At 34.8% G+C, this 12,494-nt stretch overlaps 3 protein-coding genes across 6 annotated transcripts in view; 1 reads left to right on the top strand and 2 right to left on the bottom strand.

Moving 5' to 3' along the window:
- Nucleotides 1-4,733: 4,733 nt before the first annotated feature.
- Nucleotides 4,734-12,494, top strand: part of AGO1 (protein argonaute-2) — a 41,186-nt gene continuing 33,425 nt past the window's right edge. Inside the window, exons 1-3 of one of the 3 annotated variants that reach the window (XM_071584585.1) lie at nt 4,734-4,789; nt 4,890-5,057; nt 6,612-6,714. In XM_071584585.1, the coding sequence (XP_071440686.1) occupies nt 6,615-6,714 (100 nt within the window). In that variant the 5' untranslated portion in view covers nt 4,734-4,789; nt 4,890-5,057; nt 6,612-6,614. Of the gene's footprint in view, nt 4,790-4,889; nt 5,058-6,573; nt 6,715-7,244; nt 7,343-12,494 lie in introns of those variants that run through there. The other 2 variants (XM_071584584.1, XM_071584586.1) reach the window with 2 other exon arrangements.
- LOC139687440 (uncharacterized) lies at nt 5,443-5,926 on the bottom strand. Its single transcript, XM_071584589.1, has one exon. The coding sequence runs from the start codon at nt 5,924-5,926 to the stop codon at nt 5,750-5,752; it is 177 nt and encodes a 58-aa protein (XP_071440690.1). The 3' UTR covers nt 5,443-5,749.
- mRpL53 (mitochondrial ribosomal protein L53) lies at nt 5,980-7,176 on the bottom strand. Of its 2 annotated transcripts, none has more exons than XM_071584588.1 (4): nt 7,130-7,176; nt 6,826-7,002; nt 6,277-6,389; nt 5,980-6,134 (listed from the first exon to the last, which is right to left on the bottom strand). In XM_071584588.1, exons 2-4 carry the CDS (start codon nt 6,969-6,971, stop codon nt 5,980-5,982), a joined length of 414 nt encoding a protein of 137 aa, XP_071440689.1. In that variant the 5' UTR covers nt 6,972-7,002; nt 7,130-7,176. The 2 variants fall into 2 exon arrangements, with proteins under 2 accessions (XP_071440689.1, XP_071440688.1); XM_071584587.1 differs by having other exon boundaries at nt 7,122-7,166.

Below are 12,494 nucleotides of genomic sequence, written 5' to 3'. Positions count from 1 at the left end.
AGAGCGTTGGACTGCTGACTGGAGGGTTCGATTCCCAGGCAAGTCTCTGGTCACCTACAGCTCCACCCTAGCTATGTGATTTTTTGGGTACCAGATCTTCCTGGGAACCCATAACCAGCGCAGGGAAAGGAACTGCCCCCCCTACACTGATGTGTGAATTTTCTCACGCTGTTGGGCTTAGTACCCGGTGAACTCTACCATCACCTACCAAACCGACCTTTGGGTTGATTATTGTGTTTATGGTACTAAGTTGTGTGAAAAAATTTGTCATATCAATTAAAAAAATCTCAATATTAAGTTTGCTGGTCTTCATTTATCATCATTGCTTGTATGGAACCACACAAGAAAAATGTGTAAGCATACACTTCACCATAGCGATGCTCATAGTTTTACTTAAGTTGAATTTAATTTATATGAGCCCAGATTTCAATTTAGCACAGAATATCACTCTACTTACAATATTTTTAGCACCCTAATTGAAATTTGCACATTAACACACAAGTATATATATATATATATATATATATATATATATATATATATATATATCAGGTTTGATTTCCTGGCAAGCCTCTCTGTGGACCATCAGCTGCACCTAAGCTTAGTGATTTTTTGCATACCAGATCTTCTTGGGAAACCGGTGCTGGGAAAGGAACTGGCCACCCTACTCGGATTGTTAATTTCACATGCCGTATCGGGCTTAGTACTGGGTGAACTCTACCATCACCTACCTAACTGACCTTAGAGTTGATTACTGTGTTTGTGGTTTATATGTGTACTACTATGTACATTTCTATGAAGAAAATTGAGTGGCTGAATGACAACTGAGCACATGTATGGTGCTCCTTTATGGTGTGTAGAAATATATTTAACTTGGCACCATCTATTGTTTAAGCCCACAGTAGATCCAGTCTTGCTGTGAAGACAAATTAGGGATGACTTGGACCTAAAATAATGTATTATTAGCAATAAAATATAGTTTATAGGCCGATAATTTATTGCACGAATCAACCAGAGCTGGTACAATCATTCATTGGTTATGGTGTACCGATTAACTTGACCTATGGACCGTGGGTATGAACCTAAGTTATGGTATACATTAAAAAATGTAGTATTTAATGTGAATAATTAAATTAATAAAATCCAAATGCATGGTATGTACATGTTTGCAATTACTGAACAAAGTTGCGGCATCAGTTTCCGGGAGTACACCATCACTTGGATAAGGCATCAAATTGTGGGCCCCTTGAAATATTTTGTTAAGAATAGGTCAATGTCAATATTGTGTTTCTCTCCTCTATTCCCTAAATATCCTACTACCAAATTACTAACCATCCCTGAGGGTGAAAATGGTCTAAGGTGTTGGCCACTACAACTACTGGTGAAGGCTCAGTGAGCCCAATCAAATGTCAGAATAAATCTTATATTTTGTGGTAAAGTTCAATATTGGTAACCTATTCTTGTAGATTTCTTCAGTCAGATTGAGCAAGACACTCTACTTCTTAAGTCCATGCATAAAACTTGGAGGCATTTATTTAATGGTGCATCAATTTAAACTTAAAGGAAAGATGCCTAAAAAAATCTGATTTTGAGTTCATAAAACCTGGAGAAGTTTAGGAATATTTAAATCAGAAACAAGTGGTGACCCTGAAACTACTTAGTGTATGATCATTGATTTTCCATTGTAAATGTTCAATTTAGAACAGAACTTTTTGTTCAAATGTAATTTATGTCGAATATCTAAGTTATCAGACTGCTCCCACTTTGATCCATTTTGTTTGGATGATGGTTTCACTGACTTTAATACTAGTGAAACAATTGCCCATCAAAATGGAATCATATGGGAGAAATCCAATAAACTTTGTTTCATATCTGAAGATGATGGGAACATGGAGTGGAAACAAAACATCGCCAAGAGATCACAAAAAATAGGCAATTCCTCCAAGTTAAATATTTATTGTGACCTAGGTTTTGCTTAGGTCAGCATCATCAGGTGATAATGATGCTGTAGTAAGCAAAACCTTGGTCATAATAAATATTTAATTTGTAGAATTGTACAGCATTGATGTGACCAATCCATCCCTGCGAAAGCCTTCATTATTCACTTTTTATACAACTTACGCATTTCCCAAATTGTTATCACAATATCAAAAGTTTGCATACAGTATGAGCACAATGGCAAATCTTGTCCTTTCTATTTTACCCACCCAAACTGGCAATTTCTCACTTCCTGCTGATATGGTTATCATAAAGCTGATGATTTGACCCCTTGGGTGCTTGGATGGTTATTCTCAAGTATGGCTTAGTAAGATTCTAGGTTGTGTATTGTTAAATAGATCTGGCGGTCCAGAAAACATGTACATTCATACATTTTCAAAATCTGTTAAATTATGACCAACAGTCAATCCTTTCAGTCATCAAAAGAAAAAACACACTGGAATCCTATAATGAACTTCTTATGCTGTTGGATATTTTCTATAATATTGCTCACTAAAATTCATGAAAATACATATTTAAATTCCCACTTTCTATGACATAAGAAAGGTTTGTCCTGCATGGGCAAGCATTTATAAAGGGAAGAATTTATCTATTTTTTCTGGTTTCGTATTTTTGTAAAACAGCACTACCCACTAAACACAACTACCGCAAAAATATAATGCAGAATCAAGTACAAGGTGATACATATTTCTACAAATACCATTTCCTGTATTTTAAGACTGATGGATTGGATTATCTAAAATATATAAATAATAATTTTTTTGGCCCAAGGACTGGTGAACCATGAAAATATAGGACACATCACAAAAATAGAAATTCAGAGTATTCATACACAGAGAAGATTCCAAATATATATATATATATATATATATATATATATATATATATATATATGCATTTTTATAATGTACATAGGTATTTTCAAAGGTTTTTTACACATATGTAATATTTTATCTCCATTAAATCACTGACCACAGCCCTTTTCCACTGAATAACATTTCAAGTGGAAAAGTGCTACAATCAGTTCTTCATTATATTCTAATTCCACCACATCACACCTGAAGCTACTCAATTAATTAATCCAAACACAATAATAATTTTTCTCAGAAATTTTTTATTTGCCTTAAACTGTGTTGTCTCATATCTTCGTATTTCTGTGGTACTATATTAGTACTGGGTGAACTCTACTATCACCTACCATACTGACCTTTGGGTTGATTAATGTGTTTATGATATTATATAACATAGGTTTAGTCCCATTGACTCAGGTCTTAGGCTTTGCAGCTTTGATTTGATTGTATTTGATATGCAGGTTTGACTGGGTTCTGGTATGGTGACTGTGGTGGTGAGAATTTGTATAGAAGTCTGTCAGATGTTGTTTCATGTATGTAACAGTGAATAGGATATATATGGATGGGAGAGGTAGGAATTACTTACTAGACTTTTATTACTTTTGCTGGAATAGTCTAGATTTCTCCCTTTCATTAATTCTCTCACACACCCTTAGTGTTCAAAACAGGTACTGGGAGTTTGCTATTGAGAATCTCCTTAAGCTCTCATTGGAGAAAAAGAATTATGTTGTCATAAAATGTCACAAGGTAGATGTCAAACTGAGAAACTATATGAACTACCGTGCCAACATTGTACATATCTTTAGTGATTGGGACTGAAGACAAGTCATTGAATGTGCCAAAGTAGAGCACTATCAGGTAAAATTATGATTGAGACTATTTGATGGTTTTAAGGCAATTCAAAAACTAAGAAAACATTCAATAAGTTGCTCAACTAAATTCTACATAAGTGGTCATTATTGAAATTATCATGTGAGAATTAAAAAATGTTTTCTCACAAAATCATGGAAGTAAACAAAATGATATCACAAAAATACTCAATGGAGTGGGATATGTATATTTAGTTTCATTTAGATTAGATGCAATTAACAGCTACCTATAGACAATTACATTTAGGTGTATAGCCCATGGGCACTGAATCGTTGAACCTTGCGCATATTAATTAGTAATAAATGCTGTGAAATCCTTTCAGTGTTTTGAAAATTAGGCACCTACGTATCACAACGAGAGAGGGAACTTAGGATAGGGGGGTGTCTACATGACTTCACCCAGAATGCGCGACTGATAAAAGGCCGAAGAATTATCTGTAATACGAACAAGTATTACATGAAATTCTTACTTACTCGGGCGTGAATATATAGGATCATGAATTATAAAAATAATCAAACAAATTGGACGGCAGTCATCCAAACTGATATTTTCACTTGCGTCAGAAATTTATGAAGCAAATTGAAAGTTTAATAATATCCAGGACATCCTGATGTCTCAAGCAAAAGAACATTAAAATTAGATATTCTCCTGAGTATTTCAAAACTATGTTGCTTTCTGGAATTTGCCCCATTTCAATTAATTACTGCCATCAGCAAAAAATTGAAAGGAGCGGGTGGATGATTTTATTGCATCTACGTCTGTGGGTATTGTTGTCATGAATGAATTAAAATTGGTTCCTAAAACTTGGTATAAATACCTCTGTTAGTATATATCTCAGCTTAGGCAACTTAAAGCTAAAATAAGTCATATTCCTCTAATGTTGCCACACTGGAGGATCATATTACGAATAAATTTATTTTTGTGTATCTTTTCAAACTTAAAAAGCGGAATTTTGATTTGTTTCATGATTGGTTAATTGCCAATGTCAGCTGGTATAAAACATCGCCATGCGCGATTCAATCGTTCATGAGACAAGCGGCCTGTCACGCCCGTCTATTGATGGTCTTTATGTAAATTAACATTATTGTGCTAGAGCAGCATGTTTCGAGTTATATCAACGCATTAAAACTTTATCTTCCACCTACATGTGCTTTGCGTTTCATATAACAGGTAACGGAAATCGTCGCGTCACCTGCGAGGCGGTGTGTAGACATTTATCGATTGGACGCAAAAGTCTGCATACAGCTACTATCTCAACGCTTTACTTGCAAGACGATGGCTTTCGAAAAGAATTTATTGCTTATCGCTGGCTTCTTCGTGGACTGAATCACCTCAAATGTAAGTCATTGAATGCTGTCAGTGACATCACTAGTTATTGTTTATATTTTCAATGCAGCAATTCTGCGCGACCTTCACATTGCAATGTTGCCGTACGGTAGGTCAAGCTGGTGGCGCATCTTCCTTGTATCCGTGCATGTATACATTCAGTAATGGCCGGGAATCAAGAATAATTGAAATATTTCAAGATAATTCGTGAACAATGGGTCATGTTTATGATAGGCATCAACCGCGACAGGTTTTCATATTACCAATACATACATGAAGGCGCGATATCTTAAAGAATGCCGAATGTGTCAAATTTACAATTTTGACCCTAAATTATACACTATGCTGTAGGGAAGTATTTAGGAACTACACTTCTCATAATTATAACAACATAATATATTTTTGTAACATATTAAGATATTTGTTTATTTGGTTCGATTCTACATGGAGGACATTTTGTATTGGTCACATTCAAGATTGTTGACAAAGACATACACGTTAATTTCCATATACGTGAGATGTCATTCGGCAAGGATCACTGTAAAGTAAATAAATGCTAAATACACTTTGTAAATACGTAAACGAGGCCAAATTATTCATACCGCCCTTTATTACGCAGCATATATTTAACAGAAATTCTATCACAAGCGTTGACTTGGCAACTTAAATGACTAGCGCTAACCATGTAAAAGTACACACTAAGATTAATCAACAGGTTTCAGTGTTACAAATCGGGAAATAATGAATACTATTACAATAGTGCTTGCAGCAAAGCACGCAACAAAAATGTACCAAGTATCTTCATCAAACACGTCAGTAAATGCTGGTACCTGATTATATAGTGTGTCTATTATTTTCATGTTGTACTGACTCTTCTGCATGGTGAGATGTTCGCGCAACTAACACAATGAAGAAAACTAAGAAATCTATATGCCTATTTCCTTTTTTTGGAGCCTGTCTTTTCCGACTTAGTCTGTAAACTCGACTTTTCTTCTACTGGTGCAAGAGGGGTGATGTGCTTATTATATAATTGCAGTATCTCTAAAGCCGTTAGGTGTTCACCTTTGAATTGCACTGTTTCACCGTTCCCTGAAAAAAAATATAGCATGACATTAACACTTAGCAAAAGGTCAGCATAATAATTGTGTAATGGTTCATTTCGCTGCTACAACACACATTCTTCACATATTACACGTAAAAAATCTTTACAGAATTAGCGCGTGAGCATTACCTAGAGAAAAGGACACGGTGGGTTCGGCCCTGTTGCACTGAATGGATGTTTTCAGCCGGCAATTATGGTTGGTCTGCAAAACTTTGGGTGAAGCTAGGAAGAAGAGGAAATCCCTGAAAAATGATATTATTTCTAAGTACACATGTTTTGCATCAAATGCATGACAAAATCTAGGAATTCATTAATACAAAGTATCCATTCAGAAAACTAGATTTCCTCAACTTATGAAATACATGTAGTTATGTTTAGCAAGTAGGAAAAATCATCTACATATATACCCACTAAAATCCTATGCACCAGACTAAATGTTTCTATCTATTTCTATGTAAATGAAGACTATGGCTACTGCAAAGCCAAAGCCAACTGTCGAGGTTCCTAATAACCGAAGAGGGACCATTTCCATGCTTGGAAAAACATACGGGTGCGGACAATGTAATGGTAAGTAAAAATGTGTGTCAAGAAAGGTAGAGAGGGCTTGATGTATGCTGAAGTTCAATAAAACAATTGAATGTTTTCTTCAGAATTGTCGCAAATTTTCTGGTTTCTTACCTAATTGAACTTGCGTTGTGATGGAAAGGATCAAATGTAACAGTTATCTGATTCACTGGTTTTAAGTTGACATTTTTAAGTTGCTTTGTAATGGCACTTAGCAGTCCCGCAGACCTGCGTAGAGTTCCAGAAAAGGGTACAGACATCGCTGCATTGAAGTGCGGCAGGGTAGACAACCTTGCGCAGTATGAAAAATAATTTGAATGTAGATTACTTGTAATGTCAGTTGTTGAAGTTATTAATATTAATAAATTACAATCCGCAGTACAAATATCTAGTCCTGAAATCCTAATTACCGTAATACCTGCTCAAATCACTATTTTTTCACTGCGACCTAGCCGCCAATCAAGGGATTTGTAACAAAATGAATGTCTGACGTCACGTGACATGACGCCATGTTAGGAGAATCTTGAGAAGATTTCGAGATATTTTGTTCGGGGCAGTTATATATTAATTTTTTTATATAGCTCGAATTTGAGGAGGAAATTATTTCCATTGATGTATCCTGTCGGTCAGCGTAAGTACTTACGTTTTAAAATTTTTCATAACCCCTTGATTCCAAATCGTCAAAACCTTTACCTGCACCCTCATTTTCATTTGTTACGAAGTTGGAATTCATTTTATTATTAAATATATATAGTATTTAGGAAGGTAAATAGTGGTGTAACCTTTGGAAAATGTAGAATTTTAATAGAGTTGAAACTGTTTTGGTAGCAAGCACTTTAGACTACGGCAAAATATTTCATATCTTAATGTGCTACATCCAAGGTCTTCATGATGTTGGTCTTATAAACCCTTGCAACTGAACCTTTCCTGATTTATTTCTATTTATCTATTCGCCACAACTCAAGGAACTCGCTTTGAAAGCCTTGATCCAAGTATACACCGTCTAACCATGCTCCTTCTTCAAATGTTGATATTCGTGGCTGAATAGACATGGTGGCCTTTTTAAATTTAAACATATTGAGTGATCATTTCCAAGTGTGCGTATTAAAATAACCAGTGGCTTTGGAATTTTAATATTTAGAATAAATGACCTTAAAAAGGGAGACATCGTTGGTACGCTTGGTCACGTATTTTATGTAATGTTATTTCGTACGATTATGGTCATGGTCTTACTTATACTTAACCTAATAGTGGTAATAATTTAGTGCAAATTATTTTTTAAACGTCAGTGTTTTAGTTTCCGTTATTTAGACCCAAATGAGAAGTGTTTCTTTGGTTGTGGCATAAAGATTTGTGAAATGAAAAATAAATGGGCATTATGTTCAGTGTAGTTTTAGATAATACGAAATAAGTTTTTCTCCTACTCGTTTTAAGTATGTATCTTTTCATTTTCCGTGCCGTCCCGTGTATCCCTTACCCTCCTTGTTCGGCGTGGGTGTTCTCCTTTTTGGGGGGTTTGGTGATTTGGGAAACCATTTGACACCTTGTGCACCTTGTAACTGGTTATTTCCTGGCCAACCTGACTGCCTGCATCCTGTGACCTACCTTGGCTTTGCTTGCTGCATTTGTACCTTGTGCTTCTCTTCACCTGCAGAGGTCCCACCATGGTCTGTTGCTGGACAGACATGTGCACCTCGTCCATCCTCCCCTGCTATGGGTATGCCGACCATATTATTCTTTACTGATCGCCCTAATTCCTATTATTCCGTACTTGCTGAATGTTCAATGATTCAGTTTAAATTCTAATATGAATTAGTTGCTTCGTACGATAGTAGGATGCCATATGAAATTGCATGTTTATCACACTTCCTTGACAAGATAACACATTTTGTAAACTCAATCTTTGGGGCTAAGGCTTAGGCTTTCTGAGGAATTCTACGTAATAGCACTTCATGCACCAAAAGTTATTAGTTATAGTTACAAACGCGTTCAGGCTTGAGGTTTGAGAATTACTACAATAAGTTCATGGTGTATTATATTCTTCTTCTGTTGACTAATACTGTGCCAAAATAAATCCTGGGTTTGTCGCTGTTGTTAATTTTGACCTTTTAATGTGCTGATGCTCAATTTGATATGTTTCAGTGCCAATGTCCTTAATAAGGGGATATGTGGTATTTTCATTGAAATTGCCAAATTTTATAAAGAAGGGGTCTATTATTATTGCTAGGTTTTACAACTGATGTCCTATATCCTTTCAAAGAATTGTTTGCAATCTCAACGGTATCCTCATCATTAGTTCAAGAACTAAACAGCATGGTGTTTTTTTATCTGTTTTTTTTATTCAGAATTTAAAAAAAAATCCGTTTTAATAGGGCACACATCAGTGTGGCCTTATGAAATAACTTCTAAGCTTGTTCATGCTCTCCTTATAGTTCTGAATATTGTGTTACTCTTGATGGTTTGGCATCAGTTTGACTTATGTTTCCAGGGTTCTTCAAATTCCATGTTAACCTATTAACTGCATAAATTAAAGGAAATGTTAAATAATGTTTTGATTAACTTCTCGAAAACATTAAAATTAAAGACTGTAATAAGTCATTTTTTTTAACCATCTCATACTGTATTAATAGTATTTATTTTGGTGGTTTTGTTTGCTGCATCAATTAAGAACTCCCATTTGCCTCTGTATTTATCATTTCATTGCAGCTATTTGACTTTAAAACCATTCAGAGTGCATGGTTTGTCCAATGATGTTACCTCATTATGGTAGCATCAAAGATGATATTTGGATGTAGAGTTTCTTTTTAGAATCAAATGTTATTTAAAGAAAGTAGTAGCCAGTTGATAAAATATTGTTTCATGTAAGTCCATTCCAAGAAATCTTTGACTTAATAGTTTGCCCATATTGCTTGGTTCTTGTTGTGCTCTTTAAAGATCAGTCCCCTTAGATGCTCAAGAACCCCATGAATTGGCCTGGCTAATTTGATTGCTTACAAATTATCAATCTGGTGATATTTTAGTCAATTTTTTTCAACTAATTCAAGCTATTATTTTTTATGATTTATTACCAATTAATAATATTGTTTTAATTAAAATGTGCTTCGCTGTGCTATGTAAAGTTTGTTTCACCAACTAAAAACATGCCTTTTTTCCCAGTAATTGCATGAGCTGAAGGGCAGTGAGAATGGAAATAAATTAATCAAAATGCTGAAATTTTAGATTGTAAATTATATGAGGAACTTTCTGTGTCTATTAATCCTATCTTTGTGTCAACTGGATCCTCATTTTTGGTGAAAGTATTCCATTATTACTTCCTGGCTTATGCTCAGCAAACTTACTCGAAATACTTACTCAAATGCTTTATGCTATTTAAATTTAATTTGAAAGATCTTATGTCTAAAATTTTATCACAATCTTGCCCTAAATCACTGAATGTTATTGTAGGGGTGATAAGGTTCATGACATCTCATAAGAAGAAACCAAATGGGAATTTAAAATTTTTGTAAGGTACATAGTTTGGAATTCTTTTTGACAATATATTTTTCTTTTGATGGTTAATATGCGCTTAAACTTTAATGATAGATATAAAACAATCAGTCATTTTCTTGTACAAAATATTTGAGCAACAATTGAATAGATCTGAAAATAACTATTTGCCCACTTGTATTTGATGACAAGTAAATTGCATCTTGTGGATAAATAAATTCCCTGTGTCCTTTAGCAATCCTCAACTAATTCATTTTAAGAAAACACATTTCAGGTTTTTTTTATGTTCCTATGTTGTTAATGTTTCACTTTCCTATTAATCCTGGCTTAATTACAATTTTTGATGTAAATGATATTTTAAGCAAAATTATTTAAAGAAAGGTAAAGAACAGGAAGAAGTGATTATGATATGGAACAAATTAATTACATTTCTGTTAAATAATTTTGATTTTATGCCTTATTAAGCATCTTATGTTATATGCCAATAATATAGTGTATCCAATGAAATGTGAAATTACAAATAATGCTCCATAAAAATGGACACAAGGAAGTGTGCTCATCAAATTTTTACTTGCTATGTGTTCATTTTGTTGAGTTGAAGTGAATCAATCACTAATGCTGCTACTGCGTCGTAGGTATGCAGAGTAAATGTAGTTTCATGAGATCGTAATCACGTGGCCTACCCAGTAGTTCTGAGTGAAAACCATTTGTCCACACAGTTTCATTTCCAATAGAAATAATTTAAATTGTCCCACATGTGATGAGGCTTTTGTTTGTGGAGGTTAAAGATTGGCCCAGTGGCTTTAGCATTGGGTTTTGGACCAGATTACCTGGGTTCAATTCTGGGTATAACCTTTAGCCTTCCTCACCCAAGCTGGATGGTTTTTTGAATACCAGGTCTCCCTTGGAAACTGCCATTGCCAAGGGAAAGGAACTGATTTCAATACCCTGATGCATGAATTTCAATCAGCATTGGGTTTAGAGTTGAGTGAACTCTACTCTTGCCTGTCTAACAAACCTTACATTTTATTACCTTGGTGGTTATTTGTGGTTTCCTCAAATCAGTTCATTTTTCCTCATGATTTTTTTCTGCTGCACCTCTATCTTGTGGGAAAAATTTGTCTTTGTGGAGGCAAGGATTTTAGTTGACATTTATTAAGTCAAACAACAAAATCCAAATGAATATCATGGTAAAATTATTATCTTTTTGATTAGTGTAATAGGGGGATGCAATATTACTTGAATATATGAGGGTAATCCCAGAAGTACTGAACTCAACAAAGAAAACACAAAAATTTTGTAAAAAATTATTTATTTTTCAACATAATCTCCTTTCAGCTCTATACACTTTTCCCAGCAATGTTCAATAAGTTCGATGCCCTTTTTATTATAAGAACTGTCTTGCTCCTCAAAATAGCCATTAACTGCTGACATCTCTTCTTTACGGTTGGAAAATCTTTGACCACCGAGTCATTTTTTCATGTTTGTGAACAGAAAATTATCTGAGGGGCTAAATCTGGCAAATGAGGTAGCAATTCAAACTTAAATTCATGAATTTTGACCATTGCAATAATGGATTTGTAAGCTGGTGAATCATCTTGATGAAACAACACTTTCTTCTTATCCAAATGCGGCCGCTTTTGCTTGATTTCTTTGCTCAAATGTTGTAATAAGTGTGCATATTACTTGCCGTTGATAGTTTTTTCTTTTTCATGATAGCCAATGAAAGTTATCCCACATGTATCCCAAAAAACTGATGCCATCATCTTGCCTGCAGATGAAATGGTCTTTGCCCTCTTTGGAACTAGTTCTCCCTTTTGATTCGATTGTTTTGATTATTCTTTTTTCTGGGGTGTGAAGTTTTGGACCCATGTTTCATCCATTGCAAAAATTCTGCTTTGTTGCTGTAAAACTTTGCTAAACACCACTCAATTGAAACATCTTCACGACACTGGTTTTGCTCGAGTGTGAGCAAACGTGGCACCCATTTTGCACACAGCTTTCTCATGTCCAAATTTTCAGTTAATATGCAATGTACCTAGTTAATGGTTTCCGGCGTGACTTTATGGAATCGATTCATCTTGGAAATGAAAAATAATAACTTTCTGATTCCACAGAATTTTTATTGTGATACGACCCGGGTTTCGACGTTCAACGTCATCTTCAGGTGATGAAGATGACGTTGAACGTCGAAACCCGGGTCGTATCACAATAAAAATTCTGTGGAATCACAAAGTTATTAGTTTTCATTTCCAAAATGCAATGTACCGCACTTTTTGAAATGCCTTCTATACCTT

This window comes from Hetaerina americana, unplaced genomic scaffold (genome assembly GCF_022747635.1).
Source record: "Hetaerina americana unplaced genomic scaffold, ioHetAmer1.1.p SCAF_2, whole genome shotgun sequence".
In the NCBI taxonomy this organism is placed as follows: domain Eukaryota; kingdom Metazoa; phylum Arthropoda; class Insecta; order Odonata; family Calopterygidae; genus Hetaerina; species Hetaerina americana.
Note: the sequence above shows the minus strand (reverse complement) of the source record. Positions and strands in the feature narration are given on the sequence as shown.